This window comes from Strigops habroptila, chromosome 11 (assembly GCF_004027225.2).
Source record: "Strigops habroptila isolate Jane chromosome 11, bStrHab1.2.pri, whole genome shotgun sequence".
NCBI classification, from domain to species: domain Eukaryota; kingdom Metazoa; phylum Chordata; class Aves; order Psittaciformes; family Psittacidae; genus Strigops; species Strigops habroptila.
Window position 1 is genome coordinate 9,070,346 of NC_046360.1, and position 13,515 is coordinate 9,083,860.

At 44.3% G+C, this 13,515-nt stretch overlaps 1 protein-coding gene across 2 annotated transcripts in view; it reads left to right on the forward strand.

Moving 5' to 3' along the window:
* Positions 1-10,886, forward strand: part of PPIL2 (peptidylprolyl isomerase like 2) — a 71,563-nt gene extending 60,677 nt beyond the window's left edge. The window contains exons 17-20 of one of the 2 annotated variants that reach the window (XM_030500908.1): positions 6,593-6,665; positions 6,828-6,890; positions 7,371-7,510; positions 9,214-10,886. In XM_030500908.1, the coding sequence (XP_030356768.1) occupies positions 6,593-6,665; positions 6,828-6,890; positions 7,371-7,510; positions 9,214-9,307 (370 nt within the window). In that variant the 3' untranslated portion in view covers positions 9,308-10,886. Of the gene's footprint in view, positions 1-512; positions 641-6,592; positions 6,666-6,827; positions 6,891-7,370; positions 7,511-9,213 lie in introns of those variants that run through there. The other variant, XM_030500909.1, reaches the window with a different exon arrangement.
* The last annotated feature ends 2,629 nt before the right edge of the window (positions 10,887-13,515 follow it).

Below are 13,515 nucleotides of genomic sequence, written 5' to 3' on the forward strand. Positions count from 1 at the left end.
ATCTCTAGAGGAACTCCAGCTCCAGTTTGCTATTTTAGATCCTGAGTGTTTCCAGGATTTGGTGGTTGTATCTGATCTTAGACTGTATAGCACAATAATACTTGAGAAGCATATCTAGGAATAGTATCTAGGCTTAAGAATAGAATGAATCCATGAAATCATAATTCTTTGTTTCCATGAATGTTAAATTGGATTGTCTTAATTGGATGCTTACTGGCCTGTTGTGACTTTCATATAGATTTGAGAATTACTTATTTCAGTTAATACAAAAATCTAAATACTGTGGTCTCAACTGTACCCTCAGCTGTTTCTATGAAGCTCTGGTTCATGTTAGTGAGTGTCACATCCATATCTTTGAGAGCAGAATTTGACCGCAGAATTTGACCTGTTTATAATTTGTATAGAACTTTTCAGCAGGCTTTCCATACTTTGGAGAACAAAAAAGAGTGAAAGAGCAACCACTCCCCACCCCTTTCTTTTTTTTGTCCTGTGTGGGATGGCACATTGAAAAGTTCCTTCTCTGGAGCTGCATCTTATTCATGTCCTCACTGGTTTGAAACACAATTTTTGCATAGCAGCAGCTATTAATGTTGGATGTTTGGCTGTTAAGCATGTTTGGAAAATACACCAGCTGCAGGCAGTGGGACTATGAAAAGTGGCACGTGTCTGGCTTGGTGCACTGGAATTTTCAAGTCTCAGGAGAAGAGACCGGAGGACAGGGGAAGCATCTTGTCATGATGGTGCTGCCCACCATGGCAGTAATGAGTACAGATGCTACTGAAAATAAAAGAGATAATTTGGCATGTATGGGGAGCAAAACCAAAGACAGTGAGAGAAGAATGCATTCCCTTGGAGGTGTGTTGCAGGCTGTACAGATTTCCTGCTCCACCAGAGCTGCCTAGATTAAATTAGTAATTACCATTTCTAGTAATTACCATTTCTCCCAACTTAGAGAATGGTGTAATTAATGTGAAAACTAACTGGTGGCTTTTGTTGGCTTCTAGCTTGCTGGTAAAAGGTTTAATTTAGAAACTCAAATGATGTAAACCAACCAACATACATTTGCTCTGCGCAGAGTGGATGAGAAACATTTGCAGGGGACTGCTGCTGCCGTGGGCTGTGTGCGTGGGCTCTCCCTCTTACCCATGTTATAACTGGGAGTTCAACTGTTGTGTGAGGTGCATGAGCTGCAGGGATATTACAGCCCAAATACCAGTATCAGCTCACATTCCGGTCTGGTGTGCTTTATGAGATTTAGATGCAAGCACATCCATGTTGTAATTATATTTTCTATTACTCCAATGTTCTCATCTACAGCTCCTGTGGATGAGAGACCTGGTATGTTTGCCCTTTATAAGCAGAAATAGAAACATAATCTCTGCCCCAGAGAGTGTGTAAGTACAAAATAGACTGCATATAGATGGAGGAAAGTTGCGACAGTGACCCCTTTCAGCCTACCTTCCACTGACAGTTTGCACTTCAGAACCAAGAAAAAAGCAAGCTCCAGGAAAAAACAAAATAAATGGCTTCGTGGATGTTTTGGGGGAGCCTGTTACAGACCTAAAGGGACACATGAAAAAGTGTATGTTTAAAGTAATAGTGGAAGGTGATCAAGCTATGCTGATTAACAGGAGGAGAGAAATGCTGTCTCTATTTTGGGTGAGATTTAGGACAAGCAGAGCTTGGTGGGCTTGAAAGTGAGGGCAGGTTGCAGGTATGTGATGTGATAAAAAGAAGGGCAATAGAGAGAGTGGAAAGAAAAGTGGCAAAGCTGGAAATGATGTGTGCAGCAGTTCTCTGTGTTTATTAGAGAATCACTTGTGTTTGTCAAGAACTGAGAAAAGGATGTGGCATCTGATACAGGAGATGAGTATATGGAGGACAGGTTTCCCCTTTGTACGTGGCTGCATGTATCTGCTTACACAGATAACTTTTAACCATCTCTTGAGGTTTCTGCTGCTCATTCTTCAATTCTCTTGTTCCTGGAAATAATGAACAAAGTAGTTTGGGAAACCTCAGACCTGGTCACATTGGAGGCACTTGTCAGTAGCTGACATCAGCTTAGTTTTCTCTTTTCTTCCCCCTTGCCCTTGCCAGATGCTTTTGTGGAAGAGTTTTCTTTCCTTGGATAATTATCACCCTGTATTAAGTATTCCTTAACGTGTTTAATGCTTTCTACTGTGATTCTGTAGAACAGGGCAATGAAAGTAACTCTTGTCCTCTAAAGTAATTAGCTACATAAAATAAGTACCAGGCATTATTCAGTTTCCCACGTACGGTTAAATAATGCACAGTATCTGTTTCCACTTGTATCATTCCCTGTATGATTTGAATCAGTGAACCCCAGAGGCTTCTAAGCTGGGAAACTTATGTTCATGTTGCTCTTCTGCAACTCATCTGAAGAATGGAGAAAATGTGTGACAGCAGAAGAGCTGATTCTGTTGTTGAATCAGTGCAGGGAGCCTGACCTAATTTTGCACTGCAGAGTCTGCTCCCCAGGCACCAGATAGGGGTGAAGAGCAAGGTGGGAAAATAAACCAGGGCTCCCTGTGGAAGCTTTGGCTGTGGTGTCCTGTAGCACATGAGGACCAGCCTGTTGTAGCTGCACCAGGGCTGCTATCATTTCCAAAACAGTTGTGTGATGTCTGAAGAGGAACCTGTGCCAAAGCAGAGAAGTCCTTACGTGCCAGGTTCATCTGTTGAGTCTAGCTTCAAAATGCTTTTTTCCAAGTTGTTTTAATTTTTCAGCGCCCATCATTACTGCGTCTCGCCTGCTAGATTAAGCCCTTATGAGAGATTGAGATGTTTTGGCTGCATCCTTGTTACAAGTTCAAATTGCTCGATCCATTTCAGATGGGGTGTGTACATAGAAAACATTTTGTCCTGAGTGTACACGTTTGTACATGTCTATATTGTTCTCTTTGTGTGTATATAAATGCATGCACTCCTTTTTATAGAAATAACCTTGAGGGCAGAATGTGTTTACAAAACAACAATGTTTCTTTCTGGTTTCTCTTTCTAGTTTAAAGCCTTTTTTTAAATAAAAAACTCCAGACATTGTTCTTGTATCATCTTCTGACCAGGAAACTGTATCGTCTTGGACCGCTGCCATCCCCAGCATTGCATAAGGCTTAATTCCTATAATTCTTCTAGACAAAACTATCAGAAATAGGAAATCCATGTGTGAATGTCTGTGAGACTGCAAGGGAGCTACAGTTTTCTTTGGGAGCAGCAGTAACTAATGTACAGCGAGACTTTCATTGGCATATTGCAAATAGGTAGAGCTTGCTCCAGATATTTCACTTATACTTCCTGCAAAGACATTGGCAGTGGTTGTGAAGCAGGGTTACTGTTTGCATAAAGGAGACTTAACAGGAAGTAAGATTTTAAATAACATCTCTAAATTTGAAATGCAAAGGTTTCCAGTGCTAACTTTGCTCAATTTTTAAGAACAGAATTGCACGAGTAAGGGCACAATTTTGTTTCATTACCCTGCTAACAAAAAAAGCCTAAATGTTACCTTGTCGTCCATGCTTAAATGTAATGCAACATTTGTCAAGCTCCTCTAAAAATACAACAAGCTGTCTCAGGGATGCTGAGCTAAATATATAGTTGAGATCATCATTTCTCTGTTCAGCATCTACTGGAAGCACACAACAAACCCTCGGTTTCACTGGTTGGTCTAACGTAAATGGTGTCTTGAAGGTATCATCTTTTCCTCTCTTGGCGGTCATCTGAACATCTGTTTAAACCTCACTTAGTCAATTTAGGACAAAGCAGTGGCACCTTATGGAAGGCACAGAGCCAGAAACAGTGGGAAAAAGGCTAAGCTTGTTTCTGACCTTCTCTCTTCACTTCCCTACTGCACTCCCAACTTAGCACAAGTGATGTTGTGTGAAAAAGGCTAATGCCGTGTGAACTGTTGCTGTCCGGTTAATGCATTTAGCACATGTGAAGAGTGTAAAGGGATATATATTAGTCTAAATTTCTGGAGTTTGCATTTTGTTTTAATGAAAATGATGTACAGAGTTCCTTATGCTGAGATTCCTGTTTATTCGTAGGATAGATTTTATCTTTTTTTTTCTAAAGTTAGTGAATACTACAATATTAAGTAGTGGCACTCTCTTTAGAGGGTTTTTTAAATGCTTTAATGTATTGACCTGATGGTCTTTTCTTCATATAACTTGTCTGGGCTTTTTTCAGATGTCCATGAACTTTTCTTCTTACAGTCAGAATGTGTTGTAGGACAGGCAAAGAATCCCCAAAACTACTCTGGTGTGTTGGTTTCCTCATTGTGTGAGGAGCAATTGCTGTAACAGATACCAGTGCACAGGCTTAGACACATTATATCAAACTGATTTTAGTGCTAAAATCAAACTGATTTTAGTGCTGCAATGTAACATCATGAGATTTGACAATAACAACATGTAATGTTTCAAGAGCCTGTGGGTACATTGTATCTCTACTTAGATAAATCAGAGGAAAGCTTGCAAAGTCCTTTACAGCTTGAGACGTTAAGTTGGAATATTCCGGGTCTTTTTGCATCCAGTCATGAGTGTCCTGCTTAGTGTGTAGTTCAGTTTTTACTGGACAGGTGATGTTTGCAATCAGATCTTGTCCTTTTTGGATTTTATTTTTTACTGATGAAACACCAGCTTCAGCTGGGCCTGATCCTTGACAAAGCTTCCAAGTGCTCCCTAAACAGAAGTGAATAGTAAGTTATTTCCAGTTCTCTGGTCAGAGCTCTCTGAGCTGGTCGTTTGCATTCAAATTAATTTTTGGTTTTTATTGATATTATGGCAGTGTTTAAAACCATAAACCTATATTGAGAGCTCACTGTGCTGACACTGTAATATGCATAGAGATACTCTCTGTGCAAAATGTTATAGAATGCAGAGGTATAAAAGAAAGTAATTTTCCATTTTAGGGACAAGAAGCTAAGAAGAAAAGAGAATGACACACCCTGCAGGCCTAACACCTTTGTCTTCTTCCCCCTTAGCCCTTTATAATCATGCCAAAATAGACTATTTAGGTCATTTACTGATAACCTGTGAGTGCCATGTCTATCACAGCCTTTTAATATGTACAAGTGACAATGTATTCCCAATAAGGTTTGATTAGCACAGTGACTGAAGGTTCGTGAGCATCACCAAAATGCATTAGGGTCTAGCTAGGGCTCCTTAATGGTGGCTCCTGGCCTTGATGCTGAGTTCCTGGTCCCAGACTCCTCTGGCTCCAGGAGCAGAGTTTTTGAGAATTATGGCTGCTTCTCATTGTCCCACAGCCATTAATATGGGCTTGTATTTTTGGTTCCTGGCCATGCAGCTTGGCTCTATTAAAACAGATGTTGTCCAGCTACAGCCTCCTTTTCTAAGGGTTCTGGATCGCTCGGCATCAACAGCCTGTCTTTGTCTTTATTTACTGCTCTTCTAAGTATAGCTGTTTTCAAATTTAATTGTGGATGATGGTGTAGATAAAAGTGTTAAATACCCTGGGACCAGGATCTGATCCCAGCAGGACCTCTCTGGAAATGTACTGACTCAGTGGTTCCTATTCAAAATTAGATTTTGACACCTGTCAGCACATTTGTTTGTTTAATATGTGCTGGGTTAACTTCTTATCGTCCTAGTTTCTCAGTCAAAGTATCCGCCGCCTTCCAGCAGTCTGTTCCGTGGACACTGTTATCCCTGTTAACCACATCTGTCGTCTCAAAGATAGAAGGTTGTTTGACAGACTGTTTTCCACAAAACCTTGTTGATTGCCATTACTTATTTCCTTTCTTTCTTAATCATGTCCTGTCTCTGCTATTCCATTATTTTGCTGGGATAGATGACAGACTTATCGTTATCTGGGTCACCCCATTTATGCTTTCCAAATATCCTTTTCTGGAACCTCCTCATTGTTCCATACTTTTTTTAAAAATGAACACACAACAGTCCAGAAAGTCTTCAGCCTTTCTTAAACATTTCCATGCAAGTATTTGGATATGTTGACTTGAAAAACTAGAGGCCAGGGATCTAATGTCCTCCTAAATAAAAACTGCACTGAAAAGTGTCCTGATGTTATCTTGTGGCTGTGACTTGATGTGCTTCTGCCTTCCCAGAGCCTTCACGAGCTCATGGTCATGATGTGCTTTAGAGCAATGCTGTGCTTTCTGTGTTAGTGGTGTTCTTACAGGCAGCTCTGTCACTGCTCCCCAGTAAAGCCAGTTACAGTTCCCTTTCTTGCTAGTGACACCCTTTGGTCTGATACACAATTCAAAAAAAGAAACCTAAAAAGTAAAAAAATCAGAAGTTAATGAAAACATTTGCTTTCTCAACCAAGTCTGTTGATTTGTTTTTCAAAGCTCATAGGGGTGACAAATGAGCTCCAAATCTATGGACATAGCATTAGAAAGTGAACCCATTTTGAAGTAGGTTTGTGTGTTGCACAGATGGCTGTTCACGGTCACTTGTCCTCTCTTTGTGTAGCTACTGGGTTTCCAGACAAATCTGCTAGGGTAGTGGGTATAAATTTGGTATACTAGATGTAAGGGTGCAGGAACATTTTGAGTGTGTTGTGACAGCTGGAAATTGTGTCCTTCCTCTTTTAGGGTGGTTGGTGGCTTTGAGACTCTGACTGCTATGGAGAATGTGGAAAGTGACCCCAAAACAGACCGTCCCAAGGTATGTGTGAAGCACCAGGGGCTGTGCAGGAGGGAGCAAACACATACGGCCTTGCGTGGCAATGCAGTTCACCACACTGATGCTTCTCTGAAAGCCAGACTTGGAGGAGGTGGTGTAACTTAATCACCAGACTGAATTGCTCTTCTTCTTTTCTGCTCCCAGGAGGAAATACGAATTGAGACAACAACCGTTTTTGTTGATCCATATGAAGAAGCAGATGCCCAGGTGAGGGTAGTTGGTTAGTTGGTTTTCTTGAAAGACCAAAGCTCTTCTTTGGAGAGCTTTGTAACTTAATGCCTTTTCTTTGAACATGGGCAGCCCCCTGGCCCATATGGTTCCAAGCTAAAATTAAAAAGCTGCCATTCAGCATTGTCTTGTGTGCCAGGATCATCACTGCTCTTTTAGCAGAGAAGTCTTGTAACTGAGACTGGCATGGCTCTCAGTCTGTCACACTTCCAATGGTTTCCTTTCCAAATGCTTCCAGTAGCTATGGGTAGCTGCAGGTGAGAAGAGAGGAGTCTTGTTATAATGGCTTCAGACAGCCTGTTTGTAGTGGCCCTTGAAGTCTGTCTCCAAAGTCTGCCTTGTAATCACAGTGGTGCTGATTGCTGGTTTAGAGTGCTTTAAAGCTTCAAAGAATTGTAGGCATTTTCTCCTTATGCTGGACTAGCTCATTCAACAGAGTGAACTCTTTGCTTCCCACAGGTTGCTGCTGAAAGAGAGAAGGTCCAGCTAGAAGAAGCAGCAGCCAAAGCAAAAGCTGAGGTGATCCCACCAAAGAAAGAGGTCCAGACTCCTAAAACTTACCGGCAGGGGATTGGAAAATACATCAACATGGCTGCAGCGTGAGTACCCTGCCCATCTGATCTTTGTTGAGTGTTTTAGTTCCCTTTCCTGCTGGACACTGACCTTGTCCAGTGCCATTGCTCAGATGTTCGGTTTGTGCCAGCAGGCTTTGCAAAAACACTTTCATGCAGTCGTAACGGTCAAGAGTTCCCTCCTGATGCTCTTCAAGATTACAAGTTAACTGAGCTTTCCTTTTAGCACTTGAACATGACCAAGTTGGTCTTTAACAGCGTTTGTTGACTTCTGAACTGTAGATATATTTCCACAATTCAGAAGTCCTTGAGGAACTGTACTGTGTCACTTCCTACACCATCTTTTACTCTCTTCTTCTTCTGCAGTTACTTCTGAAGGCCATGGTCCCGCAGATGTTTCTCTTTTAGCAGCTTCTGCCCTGTACAAAGTAGTTGCCTTAAACCCGTATCAGCCTGCTGATCTGGTTCCCTGTTCAGCTGCACAAACAGTTGTACCAGCACAACTGAAGTGGTCGGAAAGGGGAGCAGGTTCCCAGGCTTGCTGTGGGAGCACAGGGCATCTGGCTAGTAGCTCCGGGGTACCTGGCTGGTTGTACAGGCTTGTCCTAAAGCATCCTCTCCCAGACACCCTTTGTACACCCATTGGATTGGCAGCATCACTTGCTTTCCTAAGGAAAGCGCAGAATCTGCCTGAGCAGCAGCTTAGCATGAGTTTTGGAAAAATTAAAATGAATGCCTTCCACTTGATTTTTCCAGACTTCTCTAAAAGCATTCACAAAATGCTGTCGTCTGTCTGCTGCATAAAGGTGTGCAATTATGCATACACAGATCTGGACAACTATTTAATCAGCGTGTGTGTGCCTCTGTGATTTACAGGTATTTGCGTAACTGTGAGAACAAAAATGTGTTAGCCCGGGTAGGTCAGTTTTGTGGGTCAGTAAAATGTTTCAGTTACAAAATACTGCTTTTTTCTTAAAGTATTACATTCAGCTTAAAACTGCTGCCATTCTGCACTGTATTTACAGAGGAAACCCAGGCAGAATTTGCTGCTCTGTGGAAAGGACCAAGTAGTATAGAAAGGAGGTTTTCATTCCTAGTCCGTCACTCACTGCAGCCTGCTTTGGGAGTCTGGTCCATAGCAGCCTTTTGGCAGGTTCAGGGTTTTTGGTTCTCCCTGTTCGCTACTGGTACCTGACAATGAAACCACAGTATGTGAGCTGGCTCCATAGTGTTTCCATGGGTTTGCAAACTCTGCTTGAGAGAGGCTGGGAATAGCAGCAGCGACTGCAACAAGCTGTGCTCAAGAAACAGGAAAGGGTCTGAAAAACATGTCCAGCTGCTTTAACACCTAATTCCCCATAAATCCTTTTGCTGCTACAAATGCAGGTGAGAAGGTGGGGTGAGAACTTGTGGCTCACATTTTCGTCGTGACTGTGCTAAAAAAGTACAGCTGTTAAATCTGCAGCTCTGGTCTGGAGAACTTGGGTTTCGAACACGTTCCTGAGGCGTTCAAAGCCTGACCTGAACCATCCCCACAGACTGGCACACTCTCCCTCTTTTTGGGTATGCTAAAGTCCTGCCATGCTGGCATGGAGCTTTCTCTGCTCTCTAACTGATAAGGAGTGAGCTGGCTCCAGCATAGCTGATGCTTGGAGAGGAAAGGCATCCAGCTGCCCTGGTCCCACTGAACAGTAAATAGTCCCTGAAAGTTGCTTTCATTTTGGCTCCAGGAAGCGCAGCATGGAAGATGATGGGCCCTCAACCAGCACAGCTGCAAAGAAAGAGAAGAAGAGCACAGGCTTCGGGGACTTCAGCTCCTGGTAGCAGCGTGGGGAGCCTAGCACTGGAGCAGCACAGCAGAAAAAGAAAAGGCGGCTTCCCACATGTCCCCAGAGAGCCCAAAAGACAGTCTGTCCTGGGGAGGGAAGGCACCAGCCTGCCCTTCCCCTGAGGAAGAAAACTGTTGCTTTGTTAAGGCTGGTTAATGTGGCTTTGTTTTCTAGGGAGCGGCATTCCCCCCACTGCATCTTCCTCGAAGGCCTTTTTGTTGTTGTTTTGCTAAGCGGGGAGCAGGCAGCCCAGCTCTGCAGGGGATTAGCTGGAGCCTTTCTCTGCCTGGCTGGCAGCAGACCAGGCAAAGCCCAGCCTTGCAGGACGCTACTTCAGTGAACAGCTACGTTGGTGAAAGAGCTCCTTTTACAGGTAATCATTTCCAGACGAGCCAAGTGTGCCAAAGGAAGGGATGAATTAATGTGCTGGGGAAGCGCCTGTGCTGCTGTAGTGCTCTGCAGAGGGGAGGAGAGGGCTCCAGCCTCTCCTGCCCTTCCTTTCCAGCTGCCTTTTTGGTAGTTCTTAACCAGGACCAATTCTGTCTCTTGCTCTTGGCAGGCCTGCCAGGATCCTGGCTTGACTGACTGCTGTCAGTCTGCACAGGGCCTTGCTCACTCTGAAATGAGCTCTCTCTGTACCCATTTAAGATTCTGATAGCCTTGGAAGGAGCAAATCTAGATGGGGAGCCTGGGGTAGATGCACCACTTGTTTCACCCGATGACTGGCCTTCTCTGAGCCACTGGGCAGCCAGAGGGGCCAGGATGCGCAGTTCAAACCTGCCCTTGGGTCCCAGAAACTACAGCTTGGAGAAACTGAGCAGGAATAGAAACATTTTTTTTTTTTTTTTATTCTTTTTTTTTTTCCCCCCCACCCATCCCTTGCAGGGGAACACACGCCATAGTCTGCCCTGACATCAGTTTTCCCAGCATTAGGGAAAACCATATAATACAGCTGATGGGAAGATATTTCCATTGCATACCCACAAATTATTAGGAAGCTTAATAAAGGCCTTATGGGGTAGAGATATATCAGCCTGTGGAGTTTTAATCCAAAAACGTATGTGTGTAACCATCACTTAGATGTGGCCTGAACATTACTTCTCAGTTAATGTTAGATGTTTTCAGCTGACAGAAGTACCCTCCCTACCTCTCTATGTGGCTGAGGAGATAGTTTTGTAATCAGCTTTGTAACAAGACATTTCTACCAGTGGATTCCTGTTTTAAGAGAAGACTCCATTTATATGAAATTGCTGTAAAAACTTTTGGTAAAATGTTTTGCATTAAATGCTTTTATTTTCTTTTGAGTGCTTGCCTTTGACTGTTCAACTGTCATTTCCAGGATCATGGCATCACCAAGTTGGTTGTCATACAGGGAAGTGATTCATTCCTACTTTTTAAGATGCTCATGAGGAGGTCTGGGATCTTTGCGGATATGATTACATCTTTGTTAAATCATAGGAAGTTCAAACTAGTTTAAAAGAATAATGGGGGGGGTTGTTTTGAAAGATTTTGCAGCGTGTAAGTTTGAAATAACATGTGTTTGATTCCTGGAACAGGGATATGATGGTACTTTCCTCAAGCTGAGTTTCTTGTGTCTTATTGAAACCTCTTGCTTATCCTGGGCTGGCCTTTTCCTCATAAATTGTTATTGATCCCTTCTACCTAACTTGTACTTCAGCACATTTTTGAGTCATTAAGTTCACAGTACTGCTAGAGCTGGAATAGGCAGTTTAATGAAATCCCTAAGAGTAAAATGCTTTTTTGTACTAGATTAAAATGGAGATTATTATGAAAGAATGGAGCTTTTGATTACAAAGGAAGGCAACAGAGGTGTGGCAAGGACTCCTGTTTCAGCAAGAGTCCTTGTTGCAGATTGATATAAGGGACAGTTTCCTTTTGCAGCAGCAGGCTGCAGAGATAACTACCCACTTTCCCTTTCTACTCCAGCTTTTTGGCAGCGCTCACTGCAGTCCATGAAGGACCACTGCGAGCACGGTGCAGAAGGGACTGCTGCCCTTCCAAGCACTGCCTTTGCACTGCCTGCTTCATTACGATTTCCCACCAGAACATCGGACACAAAAGAAAGAACAATTTTCTGGCTTCTAGGAAGGGCTGAGCATAACCCTTTAACCCTCTTACTTTTGTTCTAAGCAGGGGTGAAGTTCTTCAGCCTCGGTTCACCACTTGACCCAAATCCAGTTCTCTCTCTGGCCTGCTGGTGCTCCTGCTGTTGTTGGTGTCTCCAGGCTGGGAGATGCTGGCTCTGGCCTGTCCCCAGGGTGCTGCAGTGAGGTGAGAAGGTCAAGTGCTTTGGCCAAGGCTGTGTGCTGAGTCAGTAGCCAGGCTGGGGTTGTGAGAGCCTTGCAGGACAGGCTCTGCTCAGGCAGCCAGGCACCACAGCAATCTTTAGTTCTGGATTCCCACCTTGTAACATCAGCTTTTCTTCCAGTGGGCATAATCCACAGACAATGTGTCACAAGTTCTTCTCTAAAAGATGAGGGAAAATGTTGAGCCGTATTGACAGGGGCACAAGGTGGGTGCCCAGAGAGCAGGGCAGTATGGGGTATCCCTCATTTATACAAAAACCTGGCTTTTTGCAGGGTGACTTACAGAGTTTCCTCTACCAGAGTCAGGGAAGGGGAGGAAGGAGGCTTTGCTGAAACCTTTTCTGCCCCTTTCATCGCCTGGTTCTCCAGCAAGGACAGTGTGCTAAGGGAATACCCAAACCAGCTCCTTACAGCGGCCAGAGGGATAAGCAGGAATTGTGCAGCCTTCCTACAGAAACTCGTTCCTGGGAACTGCTGTGCTATTTGTAAGCACATTTTTACATTCTTTGGCTTTGACACATTTCCAGTAAATGTGCTTAGAGAGAAAAAGTAGGATTTTAACCAGAGGCTGAAGTAGTTTTTGTCTGGCCTTGTCTAGAATAACACCAGCGCTCTTACTTTGCATTGCTTCATACCTGAGTCACTTTGCTGAAAGGCAGAGGCATTGGGTGACCAGTGAATTCATTGTTTCCTGAGATCTGGCGCTGTAGCAGCAAACACCACAAGCACGGAACACCCTTGAGAAGGCTGTGACGTGCAGTGGGCTGGCAGCCGTGACTGCTCGTTTCCACAGAGCCACAGAAGGACATGGGGCTGCAGGAGACTCAGCTCTTCACCTCTGCTTCTCTTGGCGTGAATTCAGCCTGGTCCCTCGAGGGCCATAGTATTGTCTGTGTGGGAAACAGCACTGATTGAATAGATGTCAAGCTAAATAGCTGCAACTCTGCTTCCATATTTACCAAGAGAAAAAGCCCAAAATATTGTTCAGTTTAATTTTGCCTGTTCCCTACTGGTTTGAATTGTTACAGCCTTGGAGGCAAGAGCTCGTACAAGGAATTGTTCTGCTTCAGCATCACATGGTAGATGATAGTGGTACCCATCTTGTGTGGGGCTGTGAATTGTGAGGGCTCAAACTGTGTTTCAAGGTCTCCAAGAAAATCCTGCTGCTCCTTCCGGCTCCTTTCAAGACAGGGACCAGGCAATGAGTGTTCTGCAGAGCCCACCCTTTGCCATCAGGGCAGAGGGTTCAGTGGGGAGGAGTGGAGGAGTGCATGCAGAATTCAGTCAGTATGGCTCGGCTCTCTTCCCATCTGTGCTAAATTTACTCTAATTTACTTCTTACTATGAATTAAAAACCACACCAGTCCCCTCGGCCAGTGGTGGAGCCACAGGTATGGCCACTGGTGGGAGCAGCTGGCAGATAAACCCAGTGCTCAGATGCTGGGTTATAGGTTCCAAATAGTTCTGGGGTCCCCCCACTACCCCAGTGGTGTACATGCTGGCGGTGTTTGAAAGGAACAGGATGCCGGAAGCCTTGTGCCAGGAAGCAGCTTTTATAAGCAAGGGACGGGATTTGCCAAACACCCCCCCAAGTTTCAACACTGTTTGGTTTGGGGAAGGCAAACAAACTAAATCAGACTGCACAGGAAGGAGGCAGGCAGCCGCGGGCCCCGGCCGGCAACACGTTACGCTGCGCGGCGCGGCCGGGGAATTCTCGCTTCCTCTCTTTCTTTGGAAAGAGTGTTTGTTATCACAGCCTTAGTGGAGGGTTTCACCACCCTGGGCTGTGGCTGTGGGGAAGGGGCTGCAGCCAAGGCTGTGCTCAGAGCTCCAGGAGCACAGCCCCTCCACTCTGTGACAGTCACCTCCATGGCAG